The sequence below is a fragment of the Pavona decussata genome, unplaced genomic scaffold (assembly GCF_977016875.1).
Source record: "Pavona decussata unplaced genomic scaffold, jaPavDecu1.1 SCAFFOLD_102, whole genome shotgun sequence".
Taxonomy (NCBI): Eukaryota; Metazoa; Cnidaria; class Anthozoa; order Scleractinia; family Agariciidae; genus Pavona; species Pavona decussata.
In genome coordinates, this window is record NW_028145517.1 from 7,499,409 (window position 1) to 7,518,136 (window position 18,728).

An 18,728-nucleotide genomic window follows, 5' to 3' on the forward strand; every position below is an offset into this window, starting at 1 on the left:
CTTCATGTCGAAAATGATTTCAGTTTTCTTTCATGAATGTGTGAAATAAAATAACTGTCAACAGCCGATGGCGCAAAGAAACAATAGCGACTTCGAATATCTTTCTTGCTGTTGTTGTTTTCAATGCTCGTATCGTGTCTCCAGGATTGTTGTTGTTTATTTTTTGTTTTCTTTTTTTTTTTTATTTTTAAATCTTCTAATTGCCTTTTTTTTAATATGAGGAATAGGGCAAATTGAGATTTTGAGCCGGTCATCATAAATCTAGCCTATAATTATTTTAAACCCAACGAAAAAAAAAACCTGAAAGTTTGTAAAAAAAAAAGTTCAAAAAAAGTTTTAAGCTGGGAAAAAATTCCTGAATTTGTGCCGGTCGGGAAACCAAGAATATTCGTGTGATTGTTTGGTTTTTAAGACCCCATCTGTAGAAAATTGGCAGATCTTTGTTTAAAACATCACTTTTTGAATAATTATCAGCGTCGTTATATTGTCTTGAACATGATGAACCCAGCGGCTTGTTTTGAAACCGCTGCAGGATTATTTTGCCAGTTAAAGCTCAAATGAAGTTATTTTTGAGGTTAAAATAATTGAGCTGTCTATAAACTGACCAATGACGGACCCGCATATTAGGCTTGAGAAATGTCGTGATCCGTATTCCGCTGTATTCACGCAGTTTTCAAAATGTTTTGTTGTTCAAAACGAGTTCTACTTCCTGCCAGACATTGTACAAAGACCAGCTTAAAAATTACTGTGATATATAAACAAATACAATACAAAATTATAATAACCATGTTAAGTGGCGAAAACCTACTACATGCATAGTTTAAAAAGTCTTTTTGTGTTCGTCTAAATGAAGCGGATACCTTTTAAAATAATCCATACTTCGCAAAAGAATCAGAAATCGTTTTTGCCTGACTTCGCCATTAACCTAACAAAAGCCAGCAAAATAGGCTTGTTTTGATTGAAGCCGAAAACAAAAATGTTCAATCTTGTTCGGTATTAGAATATGCAATGAATTGAACGCCATGGTCAATTGGTCGGTAAACAATGCAATTGTCCTTGGGCGATTTTTTTGACGAACAGGTGTCTCGGAAGTGTTCCTTGAATATTTTAAAAATATACAAGAAGGTTTGTCATTCCGCGTCGCTGAAGAAATCTCTTGGGTAATCCATTGACCTAAAAACCAACTTTCGCGAGTTTAGTGGTTATAGTAATTCTGCGCTGACAACAGCCTTCAGATTTTCAACTCAATCGGCGCATAGAACCAATAGGAGAAATCCCTGATTGTTACAAGAAGAAAAATACGGCCTATTTATCAGCTCGAACCGTATGTTTCGAGGAATTCTTGGAGTGATCTTAAACCTTCAAGCATTTCAAGCAAACTTCAAGAGTTTGGAGCCGTGAAAACATGGAGTTTTTGCAGAAGTTGAAGATTTCCGGTGGTGTAAATCTAAGCAACCTACGCCCTTCAAGTTCACGCGACAATGAACGAACAACAAGCACTGCTTCCCCAACGAGCTCGCGACCCGATTCAAAAGAGGATGTTAGTTTGCCTCCCAGAGGATCGCCTGCCGCCAAAAAGATGAAAATACTGTTAGTTATTGATTCACCTGATACAGATTGGTAAGCGAAACAAATATAAATTTTACCCGAGTATAAACTATAACATATAAAGGTTCCGTTGTTAGCATATATACTTTATCACCTTATTTTTCCTTGGTATAAATTAAAAAATAGCAGCATGATCGAATCAGTGGAAGATCAAAGATTGCAAAATCTTCCTGCACTATAATACCACCCGTTTGTCAATTAACAAGCTAAGCCTTCAAATCGAATGAAGGTTTGCCCGAAGAACTAAACTTTTGATCACTAGAATTCTCCTCGAGTTAATTTATGATTTCTACAATAGGAGATTTTCCCGCGCGCGAACGTTACAAGAAAGTCACAATTTTATTCAAACGGTTCTTGTCATAAACACGGTCTCAACAACAAAATAATTAATACACAATACGAGCAAGCTTATAAATCAAGCCACTCGTTTATCATGACCATTATTCGTGAAGAATTTCACAATTCTTTTTAACCGCGTTCATCGTCGCTAGCTCACCTTCGAAATTTACTGAGGTAGCTATTTAACTAATAGCTTCATTGTTTTCCAACAGGGCTAAGATTTTCAAGGGACGGAAACTTCATGGCGGTGTTTATGACATACGGGTAGAGCAGGTATTTTAGTCGCTTATTGTCACATTATTTTTGCTCTGAATGCCCAGTACCTTAATGCAGAAATCCATATCAAGATTACACGCAGAGAAATGAGTGTCCCCAGACAAAACCGTTTTGTTTATCTTTTATATTGAAATCTCGCCTTGAGAAAATTTGCATTTTATTTATGAATGAAGACAGGAAACATGGCATCCTCGGGTTCAACTGCGGAACGTTCAAACACAGGAAGGGTCGTTTCAAAGTGGCAATTCCCCACGTCGGTTTTACACCCATGATTTTCGCAGCCAGCGGTTTTCGCTCGTCCATTATGTGGTTGTGATGGTAAAGCAAATAGAAAATGCCCTCAAGAAATTATCGCAATATGGTTAGATCAGTATGCGAGTTTAATAAGTGTTTGCATCGACAAGCATCAAAAATTTGCATTTACAAAACGCCGCGTTAATTGCAATCCTTGCTAAAATGTTTAACATTTCAGCTCTTTTTTCGCCATCTCAGCGTAATGTGCTTGTTCAGAGGAAAATAATGTTATTGGAATTTAGATATTAAGTTTTTAATCGGTTTAAACGGCTAGAATTTGAGCTGAAGGAAAAAGTACATTTTTAGTCCCGTGAAAAATTTATTAGACGCAAAGCATTCGCGCGTATTTGCATGTTTTAAGGAACAACAGTGGAGAAATTACGAGAGCAAGATACGAGGACATACAACTATGGTTTTGAATTACTTTTGTGTTCATTACGCGAGGAAAAACAACAAAAAATGGTCCTTGCCGAGGTTTATCGTTTTGTCGACCTTTTTGATAGTATACGCCCTCGAACTTTTCGTCTTCTTGTGGTTTCGCCAAAATATTGAATTATTTTGAAGCTGTTTTTATGTCTGCTGGTCAATTTTCTGTGTATTTTAATTTTAATTTTAATTTATATTTAATTGCTCTACTCGTTTTCATCATTAATTTATTTCACGGTCGGATAAAACATTATCTTTGATCTTACGCATTAACAAAATATTTCTTGTATATCGTTTTGGAATTCGAAAATCAAAACTTCTGTTTTAATACTTTATAAGAGTAAACTTAAATTTATATAGTTTTGGCTTTGGCTATAAAATCCAACCAATTTGAGAAATAATGCTAATAAAGAGCGCTTTTATCAATTTTGTTGGGGTGTTCCTTCCAAACACATTCACTGGTTTTTACCAATTAGAGAAAGTCAGTTTTCAGTATGACGTTTTCCCGCCATAATGACCAGCCAGCCGTCACTTTTCCCGCCAAAATGTGCGGAGTCGTCAAAGATCCTACAGTGGAGCACAAAGGACCCTTGGCGAGATATTCTTGAATTTCGTCTCAAGTGCAGTTTAGTTTTAATAAAAACACAAGTAGCGATTTTCGCAAAGTAGTTACAAATCCCCTCGTGTAGGTTCTTGTTCGGCTTTATTTTATTATTTGAAAAAAAAAGAGATTCTAAGAAATCCGTTTTTAAATACACAGTAATCCATCTGCAGTTGCCTTCGTTCTCTATGTACTTGCCCTCATGTAAAGGCGTATGTTTCGAAAACCTACGCTTTCTGTCCGTTGTAATTGTCGACGTTTTTTTTTCTGTTTTTGCGTTTACAGTTGGAGACACTGTATAAAACATGCTCGTTTTGTCTTGTACACATAAGCTGTAATCTTCTGTTTCAAAAACATCGCTTTGTGGCGGCATCGTGCGTTTTCAATTTCTAGACTGAAGTCCAAACCGGTTTTGGTCGGGGGAACCGAAAATCCCGTTTTATTCGTGTATGTGTTGGTAATCCTCCGAAAATTTATTACTGTTATAACCGTGTGTATGACTTTCGTTTTCTTTGCGTACAGGCCGAGTTTGGAGACTTGAATCTCGCCTCGTATTCAGACAGTGGTACGATGGTTGACATTCAGGTCTATCGTGAGGGAACCGTCGTAGTCAGGTGAGACCCTCTTGAAATGCCCCAGCTCTCATGCATGTCACGAGCTTTACGATGTCAAAAAATAAAATAAAATAACGAAAGCGGTAGCTCGGTTGCTTTATTTATCAGAGACTATAGAGCCTTTGTAAAGGGCCGTTGGCATTTTCGCTGTGGTTAAAACAGAGTGCACTGAAAACTTCGAGAAAAGGAAGAAAACGTGAAGATTTTTCTGTTTCTCTCAGCTTCAGCTTCATTTTAAGTGGGGTGGAGTGGTGGTATTTGAGGGGGCGGGGAGTGCAGACTAAATTAGCGTACCTAAAAGATAAACGAGTTTGATGACTGACTTCCATGTCTTTTCAACAACAACAACAACAAAAATAATGCCAAAGAGAGGAGGGAGGAAGGCAAATAAAATAATTCTGGATGTTTGAAATTTCATTGGCTCCTCTCGCTCCAAAACTCCGTTCAATTAATTATTTAGCTACCGATTTCCGCATGTTTTGTCCCAGGTCATTTCGCCCGGACTTCGTCCTTATTCGGCAGAGTGTGCGGGGCATAGGGCCGAGAGAGGACTATCGCAACATACTGCTTGGTTTACAGTTTGGCAATGTACCCAGCATCAACTCGCTGACATCCATTTACAATTTCGCCGAGAAACCCTGGGTGGTAAGTTTCTTAATGATGAACGCTTCTGTAGTGCGCATGTCTCATCACTGAGTACCATGTCATTCTTGTCTCTGGAGCTCCGATCCTTTTGGCCAGCGCAGCGTCACCGACCACGGATAATGAGAATAATGTAGGATTTTCGAAAGTTTTTCGGTGTTTACGTAAACCATTTTTGTGAGCGCCTTTGGAGTTGAAACGTTTCTCCAAACCCAGAGCTAGAGAAACTACCATCAAATTGTCCATCGTAGCAATAAGAGTTGATTTAGAAGTTTATAATTTCTATAGTGGGGAATTGCGGAATTACCTCGCGAGGTGCGTATACCTAGGGATGCGTTGTTTTGGGAAAATTCAAAAACGGATTTGTGATCTCAGATCTTTCGGATCATGGTGCATCAAAGGAACCGACGAATCCACTCTGGATAAGGATTCGTCGGTTCCTTTGATGCACCAGGATCCGAATGATCTGAGATCACAAATCCGTTTTTGAATTTTCCCTAAAAAGCTCAGCCTAAGTTTCCGAAATTTTATTCCGGAAAATTTCTGTTTTTGGTCGATTAGGAAGCGCAAGTTACATAGCGTTTTACAGATGATCATGAGAACAAGGCCTGCCACGTGTGCGAAAAAGTCACGATCGTTCTCATCGGCCGCCAAAACTTGCACGACGCTAAGATGACTTCTTGGTTCATGTCTTATGATAGACTGAAGTTTTGAAGTTTAATATTGCTCTGGTTTTCATTCACAACAGTTCGCTCAACTGATCCAACTTCAGAAAAAACTGGGAAAGGAAATATTTCCATTGGTTGAACAAGCATATTATCCGAATTACAAGGAAATGGTAAGTGGTTAGAAAAAATATAGTCTAGAAATATTGTAAAAATTATGTGGATTGTGACGGTAGTTGTGAATTGGAGCATTTGTACATTCAATTGAAGTTTCGTTTCGATTGAGTGCACGCACTTTCTTTGGCGCAAATCCACTCAGCTTGTATTGTTACCCTTATTGCGCCAATTCGTAATTTGCTATTCTCGTATTTATGACTGGAAGTATGTTTCATCCATCGAACACGAGATTCTTTTTGTTTACGTCGAGTGATTAATTCGCTTTTACGGAATTTTTAACGAGCGAGGTGAAAACCTCTGTCAACTTTTAATCGGGATTAACGGCTTTCAAACAACTCGGGCCTTGGTGAAGAATAATTACTTTCTCTATTAAGACATCAACTCTTGCTCCCAATGGCGTCAACTATAGTTGACTATACAGCTTGTTTGGGAGGCGGGGGGGGGTATCATCCTCCCTTCTTTCTCCCCTTAGTGGAATAGGAGAGCCTGAGGATTCAAATTACTGACATACAAATAGAAATATAGTTGCCATAATTAAAAGCTCTTTATTTGATATAAAATTTACTGCGCAGTATCTCCATTTTTTATGGTCCGTTCCAAAAGCTTCAAGTCGCACATCAAGCAAAATCATTCAATCATTCAAGCCTTTTGCCTATTTGCCTGTTCCTGAAGATAGCATGAAACATCATGGACGTTTATCTCGCAGAACGTGCTTTAATTTTAATGCCATAATAAAAAGTATTTAAAGAATACACGCGTTTACTCGAGCGACAAAAGACAACAATTGTGGATGGCTTGTTTACAAGTTAAACGTTTTACTCCATTACCGACTCAGGGCATCTCGCGTAAAGCCTGCAAACTGATTTCGCGAGGGGCTCGCGCGAGGAGATAAGAAGCGCCTTTCCTTTCCCTCGCGTCGCGCACCTCCGATAGCGTCCTGTTATCTTCCACGCCGTCTTACAAGTGTGTGATCATTACACATGCACTGCTTTACCAAAGTATTACTGGAAGTCATTTACTTATAAAGTAAATCTATTATCTTGCCTCAGTTACTGTTAATAACTCGTTATATGTTCTCGTGACGGTTTTCCAATATTTCAGTTTCGTCGCATTTTGAAATAGGCGTTCTGACTGCTTGCAGTCACCATCGTCACACTCACTCAGTTTGAATTAGTTCCTGACAATCGTCTGTTGCAGTTCTACAGAATTCTACAAACACTATCGAGTTCCTTTTATCAAAAGTTGTTTCTGAGCTACTCAAATATGCTACTTAACGGTTGAATGATTGCGCAGCAAATCGTCAAAAGGAGTCTCTCTAATTAAGAAAGTTTGTTAAAACAACTAAAGTTCAGTTCTGCTTCTTCGCTGGTTTTTATCCGTGCATTTGTCTCAAGGCACTGCTTGGCTTGTGCAGCTCTTGTATTCGGTGGTTTCCCGCCAAGAGCATGTTTTTCCGTCAGTATTTTTAAGGCAATAGGAATGGTCCCATTCACAGTCGCCATGATGGATCCCGGACGGTCGGCCACACCCTTTCAACTTTTCACAGTGCTCCATGTAGCACGGTGAGATTTGGCAGTCGCAATTCTCACCATAGAAGCGTCTGATTCCCACGCGTTGCCGAGGGCTGATTTCAGACCATAGCTCGTTCCAACCGCACAGACTCAACTGGATTTTTCTTCTCCGAATCTGTCCAGAGAGCAGGTATACGTTGTCATTAGCGAGCGTCACACCACACACGGAATCGTAGGAAGCCGTGTACGCCCTAGCGAACAAGCTTCGTTGATTGGAGCCGTAAACGCGAATGCCTTCCGTTTGATTCAGTTGCACGCCTCCCTTGTAGATTTTTAGGATCCTAATATTGAAGACACGGGTGAAATTTTCTTGGATTAATTCTTGAGACAAGACTTTGGCGCGGATCGCTAGACATGGGAGGCAGAGAAAAGCAGGATTTTAGTGAACGAAACTAACAAGGAAATTGTAAAATCTGTACTTTTTATAATGAACTTTGGTCCACTAGGAGAGCTCATTACAAGAGATCCTAAAGAAACCTTCTGCACGTAAGAAGCAGACAAACGGGGCCAAGCATCATCGTTTCGATATATCCTGCCTGTGCCAGAATTTCTGCTAAGGGTTTTACTATCCCAGAAGTTGTCCTTTCTAGTACTTGGATTTATAAATGCGACCCTTTCAGTTCACAATCTATTTTTGCGAACCTTTAAATACTAATAGGTCAAATTTTGTTACCTAATCGCATACTTTGAACCGTTTAGCCACAAGCTACATGTAGTCCACTGTATATGGAGTAGCTCCTGGAGGTGGGGGGGGGGGGGGGGGGGTTAATGGAAAAATTGATCAACAATGAAAAATATTTCGAGACACAAAAGGTTTCTCAGAATGTTATTACTCGATAGTCGGCAGTTTTTATTTGAATGATACTACTTTGCGATTTCCTCCCAACAAAATCAAAAGTCGGCGAATTTACGTTTGCAACCTACCAATTTAATACAATGCAAAAGTTCATTTTCACTTTCCTTTACAGCTTATGGAAAATGGCTAACTCGCAGATTTCAGGAGAAAATCGCGCACATATGTCGGCAAAATGACCTGACAATAGAAGCTGTAATCACATTTACAAAAATAAGGTTTGACTTCGAGGTTAAAAGCCTCATTTCCGGGGCGTGAACGAGATACAGGAAAAAGTAAACAGTTTCCCCTTGCGGCAACTCGCCGTACGTGCTTCATAGTGATACAACTGATAACTAGACAGCATTTGTGAAGCGCGAGCGAGAAAAGTAAACAAATTGCAACTGTATCATTTTCCTTGCACGCGTGTGGTTTTCGGCGCATGCAAACAGCAAGAATTTGTCTTTCTTCACTGGTGGTCAGAATACGCCGTTCCTTTTTTGCAATTATCGCAATTATAGTGCGTAGATGACTCTACAGATGCGTACACTACTCGCATTTTCAGGCATTCCATCTGACATGAGCTATTTTCAGAGCATCTCATGATCCAGTCGTGACATCGATTAAGGATTTCACTTCTGTTTTAGCTAAGTGGGTAAAGATTAAGCGGATTTAGCTCGACCGCAATTTAACTTCTTACAGAAGTAGCAACCAGAGATGACATACGAAATATTCCCATTATACGTTGACAAATTGTTTGTTTTACCTTTAAGGAAATGAATTGATTGAAGGGCTAAAAGCAAAAAGAATAGGCAATAGAATATTTCGGGGGTAATTCATCGCCAAACCAACGTTCCGGTTTGACATTTCAAGCTTTGCACTAATTTTCAGTGTGTATTTGGCTAAAAATAGGTAAAATTCTAATAGTTGATGACACTTATTTCTGACAGCAATGGCATTTCAGCAAATGTTCTTTTTTTTTCTTTGCGCAAATGTGGGTTCAAACAAATTCTTGTAGAAAGTTGCAGTGGTTTTAGACCAAGAAAACCCCAATTCCTCTTTGTATTGACGCACATTTCAAATGTAAATCGAACAAGGCTCCACCCAACGTAATCCTCGCGAATCATGCCAGCGTCAAAAATGTACCTTTGTAGAAGAACAATATTATTGGAAGTTGTCCAAGGTCTACTCCATTAAACTCGAATTCCTGGAATTAGAAAATTCTAGACAATAAAACTAGACAATAATATTTAAAGTAACTTTTCATAACACTTGAATATAGAAAAGAACGAAATTCAAATTACAAAACTTGTTTCCGGGGCGTTCTCGCGATGTCAGGAAAACGAGATGCTTTTTTTTTTCAACGAAACGTCTTCCTTTTGCGGCAATATTCCCTACGTGTCCGGCAGTGATAATAGCTGATAAACTGAGTAAACAAACCATTTATTTCTGGAATATTTCGGTGACTACAGGTTTCAGCTTTGAAGTGTTGCCATCAAATTTAAACTTGACTTGTCATAAAGCAGAGGAATAAATATTTACAACCGCACGTCTGTTAGCAGAAAGCGAAAGCAAATGTGATACAACGAATCGAATGTTCTTTCGTTGACATATGGTTTGTTTAATATTATCTTTACCAAAGCACACACACGCATACCGGTAGTCATCGATTACTAAGACTGTAAGAGCATAAATTGAGACAAACTGTGGCTTTTCAACATCCTCTATAGGCCTACAAGAAAGTGTTAGTGTTTCTGTTTTCGCCGCTGAACATCTTCACTGTATCCGTGGACATGAATCGTATGGCGTCGTCATAAACTATTTTAGAAAGGTATTCTTTTCCAGCGAGATGCACGTGTTATGGAGAAAGCGGTACATGTATTACAAGAAATGATCCTTTGAACAGGGTGGGCTGCGTCATAGGTAAAAAGGTATCGGCACAGATGTAAATGATTTGTGAACTCCGGCTGTTTGCAGACACCTTTGCAGTATGAACTCGCTCGCACTGACAGGCTAGCCTCACGCAACTCAATATGAGCATAAAATTGCCCAATATATACGGCAACCAGATCTTCTGTAAAGTATTCATTTTTGGGGGAAAAATGGTTTACGATTTTTGGTTTCTTATTTGCTTATTTTCTTATTTATTTTCTTATTTGGCTTTTATTCAATAACACAGACTAGAGGCGGTTCGCGGTTAACTTTACAGCTTTGAAGTTACCTGCCTCAAGTAGGTATCAATGATCTTGAAAATTACGGAAACTGTTTGAAGCCAGAAGATTGAACCTTTAACTAGTTTAGATAGAACGCTTGATACACATATCACATACAGAACCAAGACTCTGTCCGCGAACTTCATTAGCCGGGAGAAACAGCACTGCAGATATCGATGTTGAGAGCAGGCAGATGCGCTTTCTTGCTGTGCGCTTTTCAACATGTATACATTATACACAAATACCGGTAGCTTTCAGCTTTAAAATGCAATAGCTTGTCAAGAGCTTGCTAAAAGACGAGAAGCACTTAAAGAGATGGCAGGTAAATAACTTACCAAAGTGCGCACGACAGTAGATTTCCTGCGGATGACTTTCCATACAAGAACAGGCCTGGCAAGTCACCAAAGCAGCCAACAGCAAAACTGTGCAAAGTAGAGGAGACATTCTTGTAGTTGCGCTGTCTGCAAACACAGATCGATGGCACTCTTGAGGCCGATAACTAAAGTGTGTTAGGGGAATATTCACTCACTGCCTTTATAAGCACCAGAAACGTGATATCCTGTATTGCTTAAAGCCCAATGGCGTCATGGGACTTCCGGGCTGGGATGAACACGAAATTGGAGTAACAAGCGCCGCTCTGAGCTCCAAGTGTCTCGCGCGCGATCGCGCAAAGTTTGCAAAGTTGTTTGATGTCAACGCGATTTCCACATTGCACTTGCGAGTTGCGCACTAAGAAGAAACAGGAATTCAATAGGGAAATTTTGTTTTGAATCAGGCGGAAATAACAAAAAATCAAGTACTGGCAGGAGAATTCTTCGTTGGTTCCTAGGGATATTCGCTCTGACGACGTGCCGACTTAAGACAGTCCCTCCCTGTCCAAATTTAGCAATGTGATAAAGCACGTCTATGCGTAAAGACTTAAAAAAAACATACATGGAGTGCAGTAAGAAGATTTTCCCGTTTTTTCCACCCTTAAAAGACTTAAAATACAAATTGTGAAAATTAAATTCCATCGTGAGCAGATTTTTCGTCCGGTGTGCACAGTTGGACAAAAAGTTTTCATTTTATTTTATCAGTCAACTATTTTAAAAAACAACATTACAGAGATAACTTCGAAAGTTTCGATGCCAAATTTTATTGTCGGCAAACTGGAGGGTCGAAAGAAGTCTGATAACATGGCGAGGCTTAGGATATTTGGAGAGATTTATATCAGGCTTTACGGTGTTGAAGCTTTTAACTAAATTTTTGTTATCTAATTATTAATGCATTTTTCGATTTTGTTTACGATAATAAAATGAACTCGGCAGAAAAAGCACCGCATGTTTTGAAACAGAAAGGTTACACGTTTTATCTGTTAAGCCCAAAGAGATAACTGTAGTTTAAAACAACATTACAAGCATATTAGAAGCTCCCGAAGGATCAGCGCTAAATTCCTTTGAGTTACAATATGCACGTTTAATTGTCAAAGCACTGTCAGAGGGAAGAGAAAGAAAATAAAAACATTTGGGTATCAGTGGAGACAACGAATTAAAAATTGAACGTCTGTTTCTCAAGGTCATAATCCTAGCATAATGCACGTACAAGCGAGCGTGTGCTGTCAGCACTTTTAACAATGTCTACGATAGAATCAGGCTTTTTGGGCGGGGATGGGGGAGGGGGAGGGGGAGGGGGAAGGAGAGAATAAGGGGAAAGGAAGAAAAGCCTTCTTTCCTCTTTTTCCTGTCCCCCCTTAGGAAGGTCTAATACTCAGATTAATTCGCCCCAGGAAGATCCATTGAAAGAGAGTTAACAAGGTAGATGCGTCAGCACAAAATTACTAAGTTGGGATCGCTTCATTCACATTTGCCAGAGAGTGTCAAAGATGTTGGCCATAGAAAAGACTATGATAGGGTAGGGGCTCTGATACACCCCCTCCCCCTCCCTCGGAACAATAACTGGTCTTGTGTAAACTAAAATTGCAACGTACACTGTACACTTCACATGCCTGGTATGCGCAAACAGCACACTTAAGGTCCGTTTAGTTCATCTCTTTTCCGGCGTATGCTCACAAGCTACATAAGTCTAGACTTTCTGTGGCGCGACTGTTACCGTCTGGTCTGTTAAAGGATTGGATGTTTAAGAATGTCAAATTTATGATTATTAAACATGCAGACTTGACTCACAGTGGGAACTGATTCCGTTAGAGTCCAATGTTTCGGATGCTTGTAAACATTTCTCATTCTGGCTTCAGTTGTTCAAAGAGCGGATAACTTTATCCAGCGGATAAGTCTCTATCCATTGGATAAAATGTATTGGGTGGAGTATATTTTATCCGCTGAATAGAGTTATCCGCTCTTTGAACAACTGGTTCCAGGAGAACTGCTGAGACCAAAAGGTTGGAAGTCCTTTGCCTCCCGTGAGTTGTGCGGCCGGCGCAGGGACATGTCTGCACTTCATGAAAACAACAAGCTTTCACATAATTTAAAAAAACTGTTGATTTTGGGGAAAGAAAATTCAACACGAGAAGATATCCTCCAGCCGAAGAGTTAAGCACCATTATTATTGGTCGGCTTCCCGGGCCGGGCGCGTACTCAACAAAGTTTTATACGGGGAAGCTTTGCCCCGAGGTCCAAAACCCTTACCCTTTTATATGCCATTTGACAGAAAAGGTAACCCTTTCATATACCTTCCATAAGTAATGGCACCTCTTTCACATACCTACAGTAAAAACACTGCATCTCTTTTCTTTTGGTCTGTTCGAGACATTTTGAAAGACCCTTTTAATACCTAAATGGCAGTTTTCCCTACCGTTATTCAGTTTTCGCATCATTGATGGTGCGCTTTGAAACTGGTGATAAGAATGTCGCAAAATTCCCCGCAGTGGCACAAACGTACGAGTATTTCTGCGGAGATCATTCAGTGCACAATTTAGTTCTAGCGGTATAAGTTCTTGAAAGAAAAAAGTGTTAATTAGAGCCAATAAAATTACAACACGGTGAGAAATTTCGAAGAGTTGTAGTGTTATTGGAATGGCGTGCCAATTGTGGCAAATTCAATCCTTTTCTACATTGCAATCTTACGTGATAAGCCTCTCAGCAAAAACACAGTTGGTTCTTATAATAATATTTATCCACTATATAAACTGTTTGTAGCATACAAGCTTTAAAGCAGAAATCCTCGTTTAAAGAGATTACCCTAATGCCTGGTAGGTCTGTTAAGTTACGTTCCGCCCGGTCTTTTTTTGCGCAAATCTCATTAAAAAGAGCACCATGCCGTGCCTCTTTAGACCGCGCTCAATAGAAAGATATGAAAATTGTTTTTAGTTAAAACTAAATTCTCTTCCTCCAAAATAATAAAAATTATCAGAGAATAAAACTCTGAAAGGCTTATGATGCCGTGCAGTTTAACTATGATGTTGAGTGAAACCTCAAAGAGATTAGAGTGGGAAAGCGATAAAATTAACGAAAAGCATATCGCATTCAAGTATAAGTCCCCTCTTAATGGCAATCCACAGTGATCATGACCGCTGTTGTATCAGCAAGTAACGTGAAGTATAAAGTAAGGAATCTGTCAGTCTCTTTGATGCGAAGGATGTATTGCAGGTTCCGCGCGCATAGAGACGAGAAGCGCCAATATTCCCGCGCGAGACGAGGACAAGAAAGTATTTTCAAACCTCCACTCGTAATTTCTCGCTCGTTCCAGTTCCTTTCAGCGGCAGGACCGCCGCGTTCTTCGAACTCCCAGTGCGAAAAAAGAAAAAAAAAGTAAAACGAAAAGAAGATAACGTTTATTAAAATCAGTGTCCTAATAAGAATTACTAATGATCATGTGAAAAGATCAATGGCATACGGACTGTTTATCGGGCTTTTGGTCAGGCATTAAAAATTCGGCGTCTAATTAAAAGGCGTTCATAAAATAAACTTTTTAAAAGATTAGTTTAATTTACAATGATTATAAAAAAAAGGTAGGCGTCGACAAGGCGCTAGGACGCCTTTCTGGCTGAAACTCTAATATGAAAGAGTCAGTAATCCAATTTCCCTTGAGTGGGCTACTTGAGCGGAGTACACGTTCACGCGTGTAAAACGCGATAAAAGAGCACTGCCCGTGGCAACATACGATGTAAATTCACTAGTCCACTCATCTGAGATCAAAAATCAAATCAAATATTATATTTTTATTTGTTGTTCGATTCACGCAAACAGTCCGCTATGGAATCTCGCTGGTGCAGGTGATGTATTCAGCGCCGGTTTCATCCCAGGAGCATGCGGATCCCGCTTCGTTTTCCACACAATAAGAATGGCGCCATTTGCAGCCTTGGTAAAATTCGCGTAGTTGTCGAGGAGGTACATCGCATCCCTTGAGAGGCTTGCAGGGTTTTCCAAAGCACGGTGTGATCTGACACTCGCAGTTTTGAGCATAAATCCCGCTGATTCCCGCGCGGTATGCGGGCGTGACTTGTGACCATTGCTCAAGCATGCTGCCTAAATTCAGGCGAATTTTCTCATCTTTGATTATTCCTATGAGAAGGTACTCAGTGTTGTGTTTTAGTTTCACGCCGCTAGCGTAAGCTCTCACCGGCAAACCGACTTCGTTGGAGCTATTGACTTGGACTCCGTTAACAGTAACGTTCGTCTGGTTTACTTTAAGAAAGTCGATTCCTTTGTAGATTTTTAGGATCTCTAAGTCGTACACGCGAATCTTGTGTTTTTCGCCTTCCTCTGTGTGGTTCTTAGGCAAAACCTTGGCGTAGACCGCTAAAGATAAGAAAAGAAAAAAGAATTAAAAATGTCAGCCAGAGTTGCTTTGCGAAGAAGGACGACACCGACATGCACATTATATGAAGTGTCTTTTGCTTTGAAAAAATCGTTCCCTTGAACTAAAGGGTTTTTCATTTTTCTTTCTTTCTCTCTTTCTTTTCTTTTTTAATTCCAGGGATAACATGAAGTGTTATTAAAGTTAAGGGTTAGGGTTAAACAGCGCATTTTTTTAAATTATTATTATTTTCTTTTTATCAGCTTTGATTGACGCTGTTAGTGTTCTCATTTTTCCCAACTGTAAATATAAGAAATGTGGTGAACGGGATAATTTTACAGCTGAGCAGAACTTTCTGTTATACGATCAGTGATGGTACATGTTTTTCTTCCGCTGGATATCCCCCGTAACAAATTCAGTGCAGTGCATGCTGTACAAAGAAACCAAAGTTCCGCCGGAACTCGTGGCAAATTCACTTTAACGAAATTGATCTCGATTTTCGCTAAAACGGAGGAACTTCAAAACAGAAGCAAAGAAAAATATAGCAATGATATTATCCCTGTATAATGTTAGACTCGAAGGTGTTTTAATTTTTAATCATTGTCATTCAGTTATAATTACGCCTTGTAATCGATTAGATTAGTTTCCACGGTTATATTTTATGTTAAAGCGGTGTAAGACAGAGGTAGTGCCTTTATTCAAAGATATCAAACAGTTCTCTCCCGGTGTAGGATTTAGGGTCTGCAGACTTGGGAAAGGGCAATCTGGACATTGCCCTTCATGCGTAGGCGTTTTGGCGACTGCTTGCGGCAGAAGTTCGAAACTCTAAACCTATCTTCGGCGTGGGGCATACACGGAATGCACCCTGAAGGCATCACGGATGGAAACATGAGTGCGCCAACACATGTTCTCGAAAAATTCACGCTTTTTAAGCGGCGGCTGATCATGAACTCTTTCGACAACAAGCACAGTGTCAAGTCTTATTATTTTACTGTGTAGTTTAACTATTTTAATCGTGAAATTTATCTCTTGGTTTGCGAAAAAAGTCAGATTTGTAACGATCTAGAAACTGCGCGTAAACAAAAATGGCGTAATTACATATTTTGGTCTGAAATAGAGTCATGGTTTTGAGAAGCGAGCCACACATGCACATCCCCACCAAAAATTCCGAAATGTATCCCCCACCGGGCTCCAAGGAAATATGTTTGTTCTTCATCGCAGGTAAATCGCAGGCGATGAAGCCCTGTGAACAAACTGAGAAATAGTCAAGAGTGGAAACTAAAAACTAAGCACCAAGCAAAAACAATTCAGTTTCTTATTTTTGTAGCTGACCCTAGTTCTTACGGCTCAATTGAGCCTTTTCAGAAGCAACATTACAACTTAGTTTAATAATGTTTTCCGATGAAGACTTAGCAACTGATATTAAATTTTAACGATCTCAACAGTAGCTGATGATGTTTGTTTGTTACAATAGTCGTTCATCACTTTTTAAACAAACTTTAAGTTTAGCAAGTAGTGTTGGAGATTCGTTGGTCCTCCGTGAAAGCAGATGTTCTCGTGATTTTCCTTTATATATTATGATTGATAATTCCCCAATTTATGCCGTGAAATGACCCCTTAACCTTTTCATTGAGTATCTGATAAAGAGAAAATAGCTCTCTTGGGCTATGGATATAACATGTGAGTAAACAATTGTGATCGAAATGTTAACAACACTTACCGAAATCTGCCGAGCAGAATTGTTCTTGTGGATGCCGTAAATAGAAAGCCAGTTGTTGACTTGTCCTTGCATGAAGCTTTCCTCCTACACTGAAAAGCAATAAAACAGGGAGGAAAATCCAAAACATTCTTGTTTCGCTGCCAATAACGTGAAATGGTCTCGATGTTGAGAAAATACGATGAATTGCGGAAGACTGTAGCAGAAGATGTAAAAGTCGAAGGCAGTTTGTTGATTTGCGTATTTCCCGTCACGTGTACGACTTGTCAAAACCGTTTACGCAACCGTTTACCTCGTTCACACGCATAGATTGTTGTCATCGAAGAAATCGCCCAGTAAGCATTACGTCATAAGTATTGCGTTACCAGCACACCCCCACTTCCTGTCTTTAGTGTCAGCTGCGGGGGAACTTTTCGCGCGCGCCGTGACAAGAGTTTGGCGGTGGAACCGTGTCCGCGTAAGACGGAGCGGAGAAGAGAATAGGTAGAGTCTCGTGGCTTTGCTGCCAGGCTGCTTACCGTTCGCGCAAACAATAGCGGCAGCCGCGTGACTTTCTGTTTGCAATGACTTAGATTTATTAGACACCTTGAACAGTTACGACAGGGACGGCACAGAGAACGGCACAAAACAGTATGAGTAGCATCAAGTTCAAGGAAAACAAAGTGCAAACTCGTAGCTAGCATGCAGCTGGTGAGGCACGCCGGTAACGAAAGTTTGCGGCGGAACACATCTCAGTTTGGAGATCCGATTATCATCATGGGGGAGGGGACAGTGATTAGTGGTTTGGTACCGGAATTGAACGCTGCGGGTCGGGAAGAAGGACTGAGGGATATGGGCACCGGGAAGACGCGGGAAAAGGAAATACAGGATACGAGGTTCGGGAATGAATTGAAGGATGCAGGAACTGGGATTTAACGACACGGGTTTAAGGACACCGGAAGAGGGACTTAAGGATACGGGAAACCAGAATTGAAGGATATGGGAAACGGGGCTTAAGGATATAGGAAGTGTGATTGAAGGATTTGAAAACGGGAAGTTCATAGCCTCCCTCCCCCCTCCCTTATCAGTCCGACAGTAGACAAGCATAGAGTTTGGATAGAGTTTGGTTTTAAAATGTTGTGAGAAGTGCAGTGACAAAGCGAAATCTGCGAGAACTGTGTATGCGTCACCAACTGTCCCCCTATTCCTCCGTATGACTGTTGTCCATTAGTTTAGTGTTGATAGTCGAGGCGAATGTCCCCGGTCCTTTTTGTGTGGTAAATCCGTGAAATCTGGAGCTGGTTGAAAATCGATTGTCGTTGTAAATTTATTGATTGATATTATAAATTCTGTCATTTTTAACTTGATCATTGTTGCTCGGTTTTTATCAATAAAATAACTTTTACCAATTGATATCGATTAATCTATTGATTTGCAATGTTTGTCTATTCCAAACATTACCGTTTAACAGCAAGCGAGAACGGGTCAAATCATAAATCACTCAGCAGTAAACACAACATGTAAAGCATCGAATTTATCTTTATTAGATGTGAGCTCACCTAGGACACCTCAGCATAAAAAAACTAAAGATGGTACACTCGGTTTTTGGTGGGCATTCTCCTTGAACTTAGCGTAGTTTCTTAAATCTTTGATGTCTTTCGTTTTAAAACTGATAAAGAACGTGCACAAAGAAACAACATTCTTATACATGTATATCAGTTCGAGTTAGAGAACACGCATATACTCAAAACTGAGGGTGCTGAAAACGCAATTAGCCAGAACAGAAACAAGTTTTTGCGGCCGGGTATATTTTTCGCCATCATTTTGCCAACATGTTTTAACTGTTGTTGCGACATACACATTAGGAAGTTTCAGATCAGAGTACGAGTACGACTGTCATATTCCAAATCAGTCACATCCCCAAAACTCTCGCTCCTTCACGTTGTTTACCAGCAGATAAAGAGACCCTAGAAACAAGATTGGTGTGACAAACGGTTGTTTAAACCACGCAAACTAAATGTGAAAAGTCTTACCCGTACTCAA

At 39.9% G+C, this 18,728-nt stretch overlaps 3 protein-coding genes across 4 annotated transcripts in view; 1 reads left to right on the top strand and 2 right to left on the bottom strand.

Annotated features, from left to right (window-relative positions):
• Positions 1-1,012: 1,012 nt before the first annotated feature.
• The window catches only part of LOC146472028 (synapsin-2-like), a 46,373-nt gene continuing 28,657 nt past the window's right edge, over positions 1,013-18,728 (top strand). The window contains exons 1-5 of one of the 2 annotated variants that reach the window (XM_085120581.1): positions 1,013-1,620; positions 2,160-2,220; positions 4,067-4,158; positions 4,647-4,803; positions 5,549-5,638. In XM_085120581.1, the coding sequence (XP_084976707.1) occupies positions 1,406-1,620; positions 2,160-2,220; positions 4,067-4,158; positions 4,647-4,803; positions 5,549-5,638 (615 nt within the window). In that variant the 5' untranslated portion in view covers positions 1,013-1,405. The remainder of the gene's footprint in view (positions 1,621-2,159; positions 2,221-4,066; positions 4,159-4,646; positions 4,804-5,548; positions 5,639-18,728) is intronic. The other variant, XM_085120580.1, reaches the window with a different exon arrangement.
• On the bottom strand, positions 6,168-10,852 carry LOC146472029 (metalloproteinase inhibitor 3-like). The gene is made up of 2 exons (XM_085120574.1): positions 10,594-10,852; positions 6,168-7,561 (listed from the first exon to the last, which is right to left on the bottom strand). Exons 1-2 carry the CDS (start codon positions 10,700-10,702, stop codon positions 7,032-7,034), a joined length of 639 nt encoding a protein of 212 aa, XP_084976700.1. The 5' UTR covers positions 10,703-10,852; the 3' UTR covers positions 6,168-7,031.
• On the bottom strand, positions 14,005-17,024 carry LOC146472030 (metalloproteinase inhibitor 3-like). The gene is made up of 2 exons (XM_085120575.1): positions 16,710-17,024; positions 14,005-14,991 (listed from the first exon to the last, which is right to left on the bottom strand). The coding sequence occupies exons 1-2, from the start codon at positions 16,834-16,836 to the stop codon at positions 14,444-14,446; spliced, it is 675 nt and encodes a 224-aa protein (XP_084976701.1). The 5' UTR covers positions 16,837-17,024; the 3' UTR covers positions 14,005-14,443.

What these genes read in the sequence shown, in the direction of transcription:
- LOC146472029 (XM_085120574.1), bottom strand. Translation starts at nt 10,702, where the DNA reads ATGTCTCCTCTACTTTGCACAGTTTTGCTGTTGGCTGCTTTGGTGACT. An exon ending in CTACTGTCGTGCGCACTTTG is followed by an intron (nt 7,562 to 10,593) that starts GTAAGTTATTTA and finishes TCCCATGTCTAG; the next exon opens with CGATCCGCGCCAAAGTCTTG.
- LOC146472030 (XM_085120575.1), bottom strand. Translation starts at nt 16,836, where the DNA reads ATGTTTTGGATTTTCCTCCCTGTTTTATTGCTTTTCAGTGTAGGAGGA. An exon ending in ATTCTGCTCGGCAGATTTCG is followed by an intron (nt 14,992 to 16,709) that starts GTAAGTGTTGTT and finishes TCTTATCTTTAG; the next exon opens with CGGTCTACGCCAAGGTTTTG.